This window comes from Carassius carassius, chromosome 4 (genome assembly GCF_963082965.1).
Source record: "Carassius carassius chromosome 4, fCarCar2.1, whole genome shotgun sequence".
NCBI classification, from domain to species: Eukaryota; Metazoa; Chordata; class Actinopteri; order Cypriniformes; family Cyprinidae; genus Carassius; species Carassius carassius.
In genome coordinates, this window is record NC_081758.1 from 21,350,673 (window position 1) to 21,365,355 (window position 14,683).

At 36.3% G+C, this 14,683-nt stretch overlaps 1 protein-coding gene across 1 annotated transcript in view; it reads left to right on the forward strand.

The window, feature by feature from the left end:
- LOC132139481 (nuclear receptor corepressor 1-like) overlaps positions 1 to 14,683 on the forward strand; it is a 101,858-nt gene that overhangs the window by 22,745 nt on the left and 64,430 nt on the right. The window contains exons 9-12 of the mRNA XM_059547852.1: positions 5,158 to 5,224; positions 10,111 to 10,283; positions 12,517 to 12,607; positions 14,505 to 14,683. Of these exons, the coding sequence (XP_059403835.1) occupies positions 5,158 to 5,224; positions 10,111 to 10,283; positions 12,517 to 12,607; positions 14,505 to 14,683 (510 nt within the window). The remainder of the gene's footprint in view (positions 1 to 5,157; positions 5,225 to 10,110; positions 10,284 to 12,516; positions 12,608 to 14,504) is intronic.

Genomic DNA, 14,683 nt, shown 5'->3' on the forward strand with positions numbered 1-14,683 from the left:
GCGCATATGAATTTTAGGTGTGCATTAAGGTAGCTGCCTTATGAGCCCCGGTACATGTTCCATGTTCCATCTCGCCGCACGCACAGCTGTGTCTACACAACTTTCAAAGGCGGACGAGCTCGACACGCAGTATCTGCTTTCTCATTTCACCTCGTGTACGCGCACGAGATGCGATGACAATATATGTGTCATTGCATTATAAGGTTATGTTAGCCTATCCAGTTGAAGCCACTTAAAAAAAATAAAATAAATCAATGTGGAGAAGATCTTGTTTACATCAAAACTGAAACCAAGCCGTTCACACAGAACGCATATTTCGCGCATCTCATGTTTTTAAATGAAAAAATGTATCCTGTGTGACTGGTTTTCCACCTTTTTTATTCATTTAACAATGCATGCATACATGATGCTGTTTTGTTTATAGTTCTTTAAGCAACTTAATTAATAATAATTGGTTCATAAACATTATTTTAAATATTATGTTTTTTCACAGTCATGTATTCTAATGCTTTGAATAAACATGCAGTAATATTTTGTTCGATGCGCTATCTTGAGCCTCAGAAGAGAAGCAAAAAGCTTTTCTTCACCCTAACTGAAATTATGCATTTAAAATTCGAATACAATTCAAATTTTGATCATATTTAAGTAAAAAATTCGAATTTAGTTTTTTCAGCTATTTTGACAGCCCTAGGCGATTCAAGCCCGAAACTGTATGAGACTGAATACCGGCTGAATTCAAATTTCTGTTGTAAAAAAGAGAAACATTGTGCAGAAGTATTATTTGCTGTTATGCGTGTTTGTCCGAAGCTGCAGTTGCTGTGTGAAGCCTGTTCAAAAAAAAAAAAAACCTGGACGCGCTCCGAGAAAAGGTTGTTAAAATAATTTTCTTATTTTCGTTTTCGAAGCTTGTGTTGGTTGATTCGTGCTTGATTCGTGCAATAGATTTTCGAACATAAAGTGACAGTCGACACGGTCACGGTTTTAGACTAAAGAGGAGAAGGGATGGGAAAAGATCTGGGCACAGTTTTTCCAGAACTTTGTGCCAAGTTAAAGCGGTGTCGAGCTGTTTTAATGAATTTTTTTAGATGTATTATGGTGCCCGAACCCGTATTTTTCAATTCAATTCAAGTTTATTTGTATAGCGCTTTTTACAATACAAATCGTTACAAAGCAACTTTACAGAAAATTATGTTTCTACAATATTTAGTAGTAGCTAGTAGTTTGTGCACGTTTGACAGGATTTTAGAAAAATAAAAATAATAATAATAATAATACAAGACGTAGTCAGCTAGATGATGAACTCTCAATATTATTAATTAATAGTAATTATAGGATGCAGTCACACATGTAGCAATAATTGTTAGTTCTGTTTGTTGATTCAAGGTTAGCATCATCTGGGGTCCTCTGAGGGTCAGCATCATCTCTTCTCAGGTGTTCTGGATCCAGACTGGAGCTTGTGTAAATCCTAGTTACCACGGGATGTAAATCCCGTGGCAAAACATAGAAACAAAATAGAGACATCATTAGCATAGCTGCTGTTCCAACAACGTAAAATTAGTTTAACCCAAGCTAAAGAATAAAAATGCAGGTGCAACTACACTCACAATTTAAGAGATACATTATTCGAATGCTTGGCGAAAGAGATGCGTTTTTAATCTAGATTTAAACAGAGAGAGTGTGTCTGAACCCCGAACATTATCAGGAAGGCTATTCCAGAGTTTGGGAGCCAAATGTGAAAAAGCTCTACCTCCTTTAGTGGACTTTGCTATCCTAGGAACTACCAAAAGTCCAGCGTTTTGTGACCTTAGGGTGCGTGATGGGTTGTAGCGTGGTAGAAGGCTAGTTAGGTACGCAGGAGCTAAACCATTTAGGGCCTTATAGGTAAGTAATGATAATTTGTAACTGATACGGAACTTAATAGGTAGCCAGTGCAGAGACTGTAAAATTGGGGTAATATGATCATATTTTCTTGACCTGGAAAGGACTCTAGCTGCTGCATTTTGGACTAGCTGTAGCTTGTTTATTGACGAAGCAGGACAACCACCTAGAAGTCCATTACAATAGTCCAGTCTAGAGGTCATGAAAGCATGAACTAGCTTTTCTGCATCAGAAACAGATAACATGTTTCGTAGCTTGGCAATGTTTCTAAGATGGAAGAATGCGGTTTTTGTAACATTGGAAATATGATTTTCAAAAGACAAATTGCTGTCCAATATAACACCCAGATTTCTGACTGTAGAGGAAGTAACAGTACATCCGTCTAGTTGCAGATTGTAATCTACAAGATTCTGTGTGGTGTTTTTTGGTCCAATAATTAATATCTCTGTCTTATCCGAATTTAATTGGAGAAAATTATTTGTCATCCAATCTTTTACATTTTTAACACACTCTGTTAGCTTAGATAATTGGGAAGTTTCATCTGGTCCCGTATGACTTTGAACAGTGACCGCGAACATTTAGTTTACTGCAGCCGCAGCCATCATTACCAAGCGTGAACCGTTGACTCTGACAGTGAGTGAGAGTCTGAGACGAAGCGAACGCACAGGCCACAGTGTGACAGCCGTGTAAACACGGATGACGTCAAGGGTTTTTTTTTTATTTAAAGAAGATAGCCTTCATTTGTATGTAGACCAAGGCAATTTATATATTTACAATACTTAAATATAATTAATAGTATTTTATTGCGTTTGTATTAGTTGTTTGAAGAGTAATAAAATAATTGGTCCGTTTTAACACAAATTTACAATCGCAAGTCGGTCGGACTAAAAGCAAAAGTCGTGCTAAATTGACAGGGTAGGTCGGGTTATGGCAAACAAGAATATTTTTAAGGATGGCCTGATATTGCTCCACTATTTTTTGCCGCAGCATTGGGGAAACTGGTGATCCTCTGTTCATCTTGACTTCTGAGAGACACTGCCACTCTGAGAGGCTCTTTTTATACCCAATCATGTTGCCAATTGACCTAATAAGTTGCAAATTGGTCCGCCAGCTGTTCCTTTATATGTACATTTCACTTTTCCGGCCTCTTATTCCCAACTTTTTGGGAATGTGTAGCTCTCATGAAATCCAAAATGAGCCGATATTTGGCATGAAATTTCAAAATGTCTCACTTTCAACATTTGATATTTTATCTATATTCTGTTGTGAATAAAATATAAGTTTATGAGATTTCCTTTTTTACTCACAATTTGTACAGTGTCCCAACTTTTTGGAATTGGGTTTGTAATTTTTATCATGTATAATACTGTATTAACACATATATAATAATAATAATAATATGCCAACTAATAATAATAATAATTACAATTACATAAATACACAGATACACAATTTTATTCCATTATCCTCCCAAGTTTGCGATTAAATTTTATTTCGATTCAGTAATTATTTTGGATATATATATCAGGTACAGGACATGGCAAAAAAAAAAAAAACTAAGGCTGTAAAATATATACCTGAGAGTCAATAATTTGGAAGGTTGAAATTTGTTGATTTGTATACAAACACTTAAAATATACTTCAAGTTTTTTTTGTAATATTAAAGTTGCAATACTTTAACTTTAATTTACATAATTATATTTCTATAATTTATTTATATTTAATCTATATTTATTTTTTTTAAATATAAACATTAAAAAGGTGGTTATCACAACTTGGATTTATTCAAATATAAATTAAATATTGAAGAACAGTTAAAATACAACAACAACAACAAACATAATGTTATATGGTGCATATTTAGCAAAATACTCCTCTCTAGAGTTAATTTTTCTAGCTGACTTATGAGTTTATGATCACCGAATCTGTTTTTCTGTGGTAAATGTGACGTTATGTGCCATATTGTTTACAAGCTATTGTTGTCTTTCCGCATTTGAAACTGATTGAGATATTACATGAGACAGGATATGGGTTTTGGAAAATTTTACTCTTTCTTTTGACAAACCTTCGGATGTTCATTCATGTTTATTTCATACTGTAACTGCTATTAAAATGGAGGAGATGAACAGTTCAGCTTTAAGAAGTTAGTAACAATCACAAAGCTTATTGCCATTTATTGGATGGGAGGCACACTACAAAGTTCCGGTCATTATCTGACAGACTAACCAATTCTTGGGATTTATGAATCGATATGGTTTCATAAAAATGAGAATCGATTAAAATCGAGAAATCAATTTTTTTTTTTTACCCAGCCCTAATAATTGAATACATTAATAGGAGAATGAGCCTAATATCATCTTGACTATCAACAAAGACATCTGCTGTTGTCGATACATGATGCTATCGTCTATCAGCACAACTCTAAACTTTCAAAAATTAATAAATGTTTCATGAGCACCAAATCAACATATTAGACTAATTTCTGAAGGATCATGTGACACTGAAGCCTGAAGTAATGGCTGCTGAAAATTCAGCTTTGCCATCACAGCAATAAATTTCATTTCAAAATGTTAAAATAGAGATGTTATTTAAAATTAATATTTTTAACAACTTTTATTTGTGTTATGTGCATCAAATAAATGCAGCCTTGGCAATAATAAGACACTTCTTTCAGAGACATTTAAACATTTTGGCGACCCCAAACTTTTAAATGCTAGATTAAAAAATCAAGCCTGGAGTAAAAGTCATTTAATATTCATTCATTTATCAGGTGCTTTTATCCAAAGCAACAAAAGCCAGTCAAACTAGGGAGACAGTAACAGGAAAAGTGCTGCAGGAATTACACAGAGAGATGCAAAAGTATAAGTCCCTATAGTGTCGGAGATGTAGAAAAAGATCTCATCTCCGTGTAGAAAGTGTAGAGAGTATTTTTAAAGAGTAAGAACATAAGCACATTAACCACATCAACTCTGGGGACCCACCGGTGGGTCCAATATTGCATATGCCTAATTCTCAAAAAATCAAAATAACAGCTTAAGTGGTTAACAGTTGTAAGTCAAGAGCTCCTGGAAGAATTGTATCTTAGTGCATTTTTGAAAGTAAAGACTAGAAAGAGATTCAGCTCTTCTGATAGAGTTGGCAGCACTCGTAAAGAGAGGCCGTAATTCACCATGTTTGTCTGTGGGCAGGTTGTATATCAGCGGAGAGATCTTGTTCAGTGTGCAGTGTCTGCTCCTTTTATGAGAGGGAATGTGTAAACACTGCTTTTTATTGCTGCAGGAATCAGATGATGAGGAAGAAGCTGATTCTGTTTTTCAAGAGGAGGAACCATGCACGCAAACAGAGGGTAAGTGTCTCTCTCTCACTTGTGCTGTGTGAGTGAATGAATATGTTTGAGTACATGTTGAGTAAGTGCTCCTCCATCAGGTGTGGTGACTGAAGTTATAGAGAAATTAGAATATCTGTGGAAGAATCAAGAATGATGAATGTACTTACAGGCAGAGGAGTTAATAAATGGATGTGTGGGGCAAATATTTGTTAGGCTAGATGGAGATGTTACTTTAGGATTAATTTATAAAGACAAATAAGTAACAAATACTAATCATATGTTGTGGGAACCATGATCAGGGTCATTTCATTTGCATAAGGAGTTCCATGTTAATCTCTAATTTATTGAACATGCTCTTATTATTTGCATTTAAGTCAAATTCTTTTGCTTATTTATATTTTGTCCTTTCTGTCTGGACTTTGTCAGAAGAGGTTGAGGTTGTTTTCATGTGTCTTATGTAGTGTTGTCAGGTACCAAAATTTCAGTATTCAGTACCGATACCAGTGAAAATCCGGTTCTCGGTACCAATTTCGGTACCAAAGCAAAACACAAAAATATGCTAATTAAAAAAAAAAAACTTTTTAGCACTAAAAATAAAACCAATGCCATTCTTTATACTTATTTACAATTGTGTTTAAAGTTTTTCTACAAGTTATATAATTATGAAAAACAGTAAACAAGTTTCACCCAAATTTAATTTGTCTTTTAATTTATGAAATTTAAACATTTTATTTTTGGTAAATAAAGGGGATTTGCTATTAAAATTAAAACATGGAAGAAATTTTGTGATTTATTTCTTTAAAAAATAAAGTTTTCTAAATTTTTTCAACAGTAGTAGCAGTATCACATAAATTTTACTAAATAATAGTAATATTTCTAGCACAATGCCTTCATGTAAAAATTAACTTTTAGGCCTAATGAATGCATATTTGTCATTTTAACTGAACTTAAGACTGGTGGTGATGCTTAAGATATTTTTGGTCATTGAGGGTTTCTGTAAAAAAAATAGTAATAGATCATATTAATTATTATTAAAAGATAATACTACTACTAATTCAACTATCATACTAATGTATATACAATGCACTATGAATTGATGAGCTGCTGGGTTCATGAACGTTGTCTGCATTCGGTCAAACTGATTTGCTGAAATCAAAACAGGGACGGTAATAGATGAACGCCAGCCAATGAAATTGCCATTTGCGCATTAGCTCCGCCCACTACCGCAGAAACCGGTATGTCTTCTGCTTGTTTGAAAATGAATATGAATAATTCTATATGAACTCCATTATTTTGACAGGAGAAGACAACAAAGAATAGTTTACATATAGCGTGTCGATTCAGCGTGGTAAGACTCTCTCTCTCTCTGCATGTATGAGAAACAGCGCTATCAGTAAAGCGACGGTGAGTCGTGCGCCTTCATAAAGAGTTTACAGAGCATCAGGTGCGCTGTGCGTCCATTGAGATGAACTGAAAAGTTCAGATCGCTTGATGGAGAGAGAACTGAAGCTCAGAGGCTGAAATTAATGCAAGCGTCATGCGCTTCAGTCTATGTAGTAAACAAACCCGCATGTCTCTGCCATTCATTAATTCACACAGAGACGCGCAGAACACTGATTCATATTTCAAACAACTTTTGCGGCTTAACGGGCGGCAGTGGCTCAGTGGTTCATGTAGGTTGTCTACAAACCGTAAGGTTGGTGGTTCGATCCCCGGCTCCACCTGACCAAGTGCCGAGGTGTCCTTGAGCAAGACACCTAACCCCAGCTACTCCCGACGAGCTGGATGGCGCCTTGAATGGCAGACACCGCAGTCGGTGTGTGAATGTGTGCGTGAATGGGTGAATGTGAGGCAAATTGTAAAGCGCTTTGGATGGCCATGTGGTCTGTTGAAAGCGCTATATAAAGGCAGTCCATTTACCAACATTTACAGATACTGTTCCATATGGAGATTTGATTTGATTAATTTATGCTAACGTTGACAAATTCAATGACTGTCCATATTAAAATGTAAGTTTCATTTTCATGACTGGATTTTGAGATTCCGTCCTCGTTTTCTGCTTCGCGGAAATCATAGCGCTGAACCCTTTCTTTTATTGTCTATGGCTGAATCGGGTTTGAACGGGACCTCGGGACTACCGGTACTTAAAGAAACCTGGTACCGTCACATTTAAATTTTTTTAGTACCGACTTGGTACTGAAGTACCGGGTCTTTTGACAACACTAGTCTTATGTTATGATGCCTCTAAATTAGGGCTGGGATAAACGATTAATCTAGCGATTAATCTAACGATTAATTTTTCAGACCGATTCGATTTCAATTATCTCCCCATTAATTGACTACTAACAATTTATACATGTCCCAGCCCTATCCAGTTTGAATGTATTTTTAATGGGATGAACAAAATATACTTTGTGGTATACAAACACTTATGTAAATTTTTAAAAATACATAAAATCACAATTATAACCAGTAGACAGCAGCAGTGGAGCACTTATTGGTTTATTAGTAATTCATTTCTACTTTTTCCTCTATACTTTGAAATTATAAAATCGCTACTATAAAATATCAAATCATCAAGAAATCAGATTTTGTCAGAATTTGTCTTGTATGAAGTAAGAAAAATCACAAACTTTTCTTCAATTTGCTACTAAATCACACATAATCACTGAAGTGCTAGAAAAATAATGCTACATTTAAATAGAGTGGAATATATACCTTTTCTGAATATAAAAAGTAGATTTTGCACCTGTTACTGTTAATATAAGTAAATTTTGTATGCATCTTAACTCAAGCTTAGTGCTTTACTGTCAAATCTGTGTAAACAATAAACACGACATGAACATGAAATATTATTAGTAACTGCACTTTAGGGCTGCAACTAACGATTATTTTGATAATCGATTAATCTGTCGATTATTTTTACGATTAATCGATTAATCGGTTTATGTACTTATATTTTAGTTTTTCCCATTTTTTCCCCAAGTAAATTATTAATAAATGGTCTTTATCATTCAGCATAGATTTAAGAGATTTTAACCATTTTGCACTGTCATATCCTCATCAAAAATATACCTGGAGTTGTTTTATTGTGTTAGTAATCCTTTGTCGAACTCTTCTGCAATCAGAACACTGACCCATACTCTAGCAAATTTCACAAGGAGATTTCAAATAATGTTTTCACCATGGCAGTCCTTAGAGCTCCTAAAGTAGTTTAACATCCCGAACAAAGCTTATTAAGGAATCTTTCAGAACATATTTTCACGAAGAATAAGGATAAAACAGAATAAAATTGCAGTGCATTGTATTTTATTATATACTGGGAAAAAGCTTTATAGCTTTTGCTGTGAAATTGTAAACAATCCTTCAAAAAAAGTGCCAATGGCATGAAACCTGAATGGAACTCACAATTTAAAGTAAAATCCATCAGAAGGTTGTCCAGAAAAAAAAAATAGGACACACACAAAAAACCTGCTGTGTGAAAAAGAGCAGTGAATAATACTTAGAAAAAAAAGTGGATTTCAAATATCTACATTTACCTCTCTCATTCAGTCATAATTAGGCTGCACGACTGAATTTTGAACTGGTAAACGACAAACTGATCACAGAACATGTTTGTAAAGCTTTAAATGTTAACTGTTAAAAAGCAATGTTATCAGCTTTTACGACTAAACATTTGCAAACAACATTGTACTGGAGAATCTGCACAAATGAAAGTCTTAGGGGCCGTTCACAAATCGCGCCTAAAAACGCGTGGAAAACGCTAGGCGCACCGCTTTCTCCTTCTTTCCAAAGCGCTCGCGCAGAAGCGCCCCTGAGGCGTCTGCCTTTGCTAAGCAACCATGACGTGCCCTCTCCTTGAAGACGCGAAAATTTCAGCAAAGGATAAATGGATTTGCAGCTCAAAAATCGCTTGCAGTAGCTCTGCTACTAAATTTATTTCAAAATGGAAATCCATATACAACTATGATCAGCTGTTCCTTTCATCTTGACTGAGCTTTTAACGTTGTTACGGGAAAGGATGAAGCTGATTGGTTAGTTCTTGTCACATGACCCGCGGTGCGGTTGCTGCATTCTGAAAAGTTGAAATGTTTTTAACTCGATGCGGTGCGGTGTTGGAAATAACGAACTTGAGCGCTCAAAAGACGCGATATGTGAACGTCCCCTTAAACAGTGCAGTAGTGCAGAGTTTACAGGTTACTCTTCTTTTTTTAAAGGCTCAATGTAAAGTACTCCCACATCACGCTGAATGCTGCAGACATAGACATCATATGATGTCTATGGCTGCAGAGACGCTGTTCGGGAAGCACGTGACATAAAACAAGGCCAGCTATTGGCTATTCGCTACTTCTCCTGTTGTACTGGCTGAGTAAAACCTCCGGTGGCTCATTACTGCCACACTTTGGTCACCGCAGATTTGAAATATGCACGAAATGAGCCGCTTACGGCAAATAAAAGTTATTTAGCAACGAATCGATGACTAAATTAGTTGACAACTATTTTAATAATCGATTTTAATCGATTAAATCGATTCGTTGTTTCAGCTCTACTGCACTTATTAATGCAAAAGCAATAGTAATTTTATGATTAAGTGATCTTTATTTTGAATACCCCTACACACCACCCCAGCACTACCAAATCTGCTCCTGGCGCCACCATCTGTAGATCATAGTGGCACTGGAGCCACTGCTCTCAAATGTAAGTCTGGAGCCCTGAGTAGGATAATAAAAAAAATTGTCTTTTTATAATCTGATCTCAAAAATGAAAGTTTGCTTAATGGGTATGTAAGTTTAATGTACATTTACCCTATCGTTTTTGTTAGTTTATTTGGATATTTCCTCAGAATCGGTGTCAAATGGCAATTTTGTTATATTTTGCTAAAATGTTTTCTGTTGATTCCTCAGGAACAGAAAATTTGCCAGCGGTATGATGAGTTGATGACTGAATGGGAGAAAAAGGTTGAGAGAATGGAGAACAACCCACGCCGTAAAGCCAAGGAGAGCCGCACGCGTGAATACTACGAGAGGCAGTTTCCTGAGATCCGCAAACAGCGTGAGCAACAGGAACGCTTCCAGAGGTCAGGCAGGCCCCCCGGTGTCCATGATGACCCAGTGAACGTTCTGTCATACACACACTTTTAAAAGTATTGCTTTTCCCTGACACCGTTGTGATGTAACATCTTGTGTAAACACTTGAGGCGCTGTGTTCTGTCCTGACTTAGCAGTTGGCCAATCAACATTGAGAATGCCATGGGTACTAGGGTCAAAGGTTAATATGTGATCGTTCCTGGTACAGAGGTTGCAGGGCTTCCCTGAATTATGGGGAACTCTTTCTGGAACACCACTAAAGCAGAACAGAAGAACATTCACAAACCTCTGACCTGGATTCACTAGAAACACAGACGCTGTAGTTTTTGCTGATATAACAAAATCTTATCAAGCAAAGCAGCCAGTTTATAGATATCCCAGTATATTTTTGCATAAGGCTTTGCCAGTATTGCTTTCTGCCTTTTGACTTCTTTACCTAAACTTGGGTAAAGATGAAAATTAAAGAACTGACTGTCTCTGAATATAACATTTCTTTACTATACTTTATTTGACTGAAAAGTCAGTGATGTAGTAATGTCTTGCAGTTCAGTGAATATGCCAAGAACTGCGCTGACTGATTGAGTGAGTGAGACTAATTAAAAACAAATCAGTTCAAGACTGGGGAATTAAACCGCTGGGGACTGGTATTAAATCCCTTAGTGCTGTCATGATTCCTTAAATAAATTAGAACACTCGATTTAAAAAAAAATCCTTGATTGCATTTTGCCCGTGTTGATTAACCAGAAAAATACCGGAAGTGGCGCGTTCCATGGATGAGAATCCATGAAAAGCATTATTATACCGTTTTACAAGGCTGCATGAAATATTAAAACCATTTAAAATTCAGAACAAAGCACAGTGTTGTGTTCACAAAATAAATATTAAAGTGCATATATAAGTGCAAAATAAATATATAAGTGTAGCGGGTTTAATATGCACTTTATATGTGTGTAGTTTACATGCATCTCAGAATTTCTCCATTTACAGTGAATGCTACTCCACACAAACCGTTATTATATACATGCACAGAACGTCTCAAACTCCATCTTTGCATATGAAAATTATCGTTGCTGACAGCTCTTAAATCCACAAACATTTTTCAGCCAAGAGCAGTGAGTGGTTTTTCTCTTTTTCTTTTATTGTTTGATTAACATTAAGACACAGCCAGCAGCAGGTATATTAGGCTGGTGTCACTTTAAGACTGAATGCATGGATTAAATATACTAATACACATCTGATTTTCTGTAAATGTTCACTTAAGACTAGACATGTGACATTATTCGTTAATGCGATATATCATGGTAATGAAAATGCACAAAATTGTTATCATGGGCACTTCTAAATACCGTAAATAATTATACAGTACAAATTATTCAGAATTTGGAATGCATTCTAAGAATACTTTTCCCATCAGCTGGTAAAAGTACACAACACTGCTGTATGCTACTTGAAAGAAGTGGGTTCTCTCTGATGTAAACAAGCACACATGAGAAGCACATGGGGGAACGCGTGAGGGATTATAAGAAAAAAGTTATTAAACCTGTTATACTATATTATGACCACTTCTTTTAAACAAAATTTCAATACAGTGATAAAAGCATTAGCAATTAATCACAACATGAAAATGTTATACCGGCATATCCCTACTTAAGACATAATTGACTGGTATTCCTCAAAAAGAAAAAAAAAAAAACACATTTGAAAGCCATTAGCAGAAGTCAATGTCATAAATCATTTGATTATAGCCATTGTTTAAAAAAATTTATCCAGTTTTGAAAAATAGTTTTATTCATGGAGGGCATGACCATCGCAGACCTTCTTGTTAGTTCTGCCAATTTGTGCTTTTCCCTAAATTAGTTTTTCTTGTTCCCCTCCTAAAGGATGCAGAACTCAGATCTGTAGTTCTGTTCATTCAGATAAAACCATCCAACTTCAGTGAGCATTTTTTTTCTCTGTCTTAATTTTTTAGACAAGCCAGAGCATTTAGCTATTGTTGCCGGAAGAGTCTTTAAACCATAGAGCTTCAGAGCTCATGAATAGACCCAGAGGAATCTTGCCAATAGCTGTAACTACTGCTTCAAAGGCTTTTTGTGGGAGAAGAAACGGGGTGGGACTCTGGTCTGGTAGCTTGCTTGGGAAAGCGCTGTTACATGGTACGTAGACAACAAAGCCATGAACAGAGAAACTCTTTCTTTAACCCTGCTTCATCCTTCCTGTCTTTAGGGTGGGCCAGAGGGGGACAGGCCTGTCTGCCACCATCGCAAGAAGTGAACACGAGATATCCGAAATCATTGACGGCCTCTCAGAGCAGGAGGTAAACCACTGGTTAATATATCTGAAATCTGACCCATTCAGAAAAACCTTTACCCCAAGTACAGAAAATGTATTAGCCAGAGTTTTAGAGCTTCAGGAGGGTAGCAGTTAAACACACGCCCGGGTTTCCCCCATACATTGAACTTTATTATTTCCTGTGAGCAATTGCAGTCATATTATCACATCGCCAGATTATGCAGCATTAAATCTGGCACTCTTTGCAGCCACCCACTTAAAGGGGTCATGAACTCCACTTTTTTATTTTATAATGTTCTCTGAGGTTCACTTATAATGTTAATGTGATTTTACATGAAAAAAAAACATAATGTAGGAGTAATAGACCATTTTCTACCCTGTTTTTTAGACTCTCTTCAAAACAGACTCTTTATAGGTGGAACTCATTCAAGACTCACAAGTAAACGGCCACTGCTATGATTTTTTACTATGATGAACAGTTTCACTTATTAAAATAACAGATGGACGCTGCTGACGTACTCCAAAAACAACATGGGTCATTTGGGTCATATTTACTTTCAGTCTTTCTGAAAAATCATGTTTTGTTTAAAATAAATCCATCCATTTTTTTATTGATGTGATATGGAGCTCTTTGCTAATTTTACCTTGAATTTACACTGAATACGAGTGACGCAACGCAACTATAGACAACAGAGCCCATTTTAATCGATGATTTTGTCTATGCCGGATGCGGCACGGATTGACAAACAAATCACTGACAGTTAACTAGTGTCTCTATTTCTGACATAGTTTTGACCTGAAAGAGAAATTGAGTCGCGACATGATGCAATAGCACTCATGTCTGATCTAGATATGTTAGGATCACAAGAATGGCAATTCAGACTATTTTAAACTACTTCACAGTGTCCTGTAAAATTATAATGTCATCTTTATGGTTCCGTTGGAGTAATCCTGTGTTTACGTCTCTGTAGTATTTCCTCTCCTACAACAAGCGTGTGTCAGTGGGCGTGGCTAAAGAGTAATGTGAAAAGCAGGCGTTGATCTTCTCCTGCGGAGTCAGTGCTTAGCCAAACTATTGCATCATAAAGAGTCATTTTCTGAGCTTGTTTTCAATAAAAGCTGTTTTTAAACTAGTGAGAAAGTTTTGAGATTGAAACTCACAGTATGTTTTTGTAGTACATCGACCTTTTATATGTCAAAAGATTAAGGGAAATTTGATTTCGGAGTTCATGACCCCTTCAGGAACCACCCACTTAGACAGGACAGAGGGAATGAGGGGAGAGAGACCAACCACAGTTTATTTTGTTGTATGTATTGATTAAGGGCGGGCTTACTTGAAAGAGACCCTTTAAAAAAAAATAAAACACATACAAACAAAAATTTGTAGTAATGTATGTAGAGTTGTGATTATAATTGATGATAGACCAAAAATAAGTACTAATTATTTTACAGGCAAGAAAACACAACAGGGTATACAGTTCTGATTGAGGATATTTAGTTTACTTTCATTACTGCATTTTCCTATTTCTAGCTTGCTAATCTCGCAATTCTATATTACAGATATTGTTTGCTATTTGACACATTGCTTTTGCTCCCCTTTTTAAAGTCACTTTACATAAATGCACCTGCTAAATGCAGAAATGTAAATGTAAAACTATCAAAGATTTGATGCCGTTTTACTTGGCAAATCCTGTGAACAAGTTTCCTGGAGGATTGGTATAAACTGTTCCTAGAACCCGGAAGTGGTGTTGCAGTCAGGTGATCTGATTAGACCTTGTGATTATTCGCAAGTCGCAAGTTTTGAGTGCAGCATGCATCAGACAGTCAGTGAATGGACTGTGGGCGGGCTGTCAGAGGCTGAGACTAGAGTAATGTAAACAAGCACTGCAGAACCATCCTGGATACCTTTTTGTCTCTCTCAGAACAATGAGAAACAGATGAGGCAGTTGTCCGTCATTCCTCCCATGATGTACGATTCCGAACAGCGGAGAGTGAAGTTTATCAACATGAATGGTCTGATGGATGACCCAATGAAGGTCTACAAATCCCGCCAGTTCATGAATCTCTGGACCGAACATGAGAAGGAGGTCTTCAAGGAAAA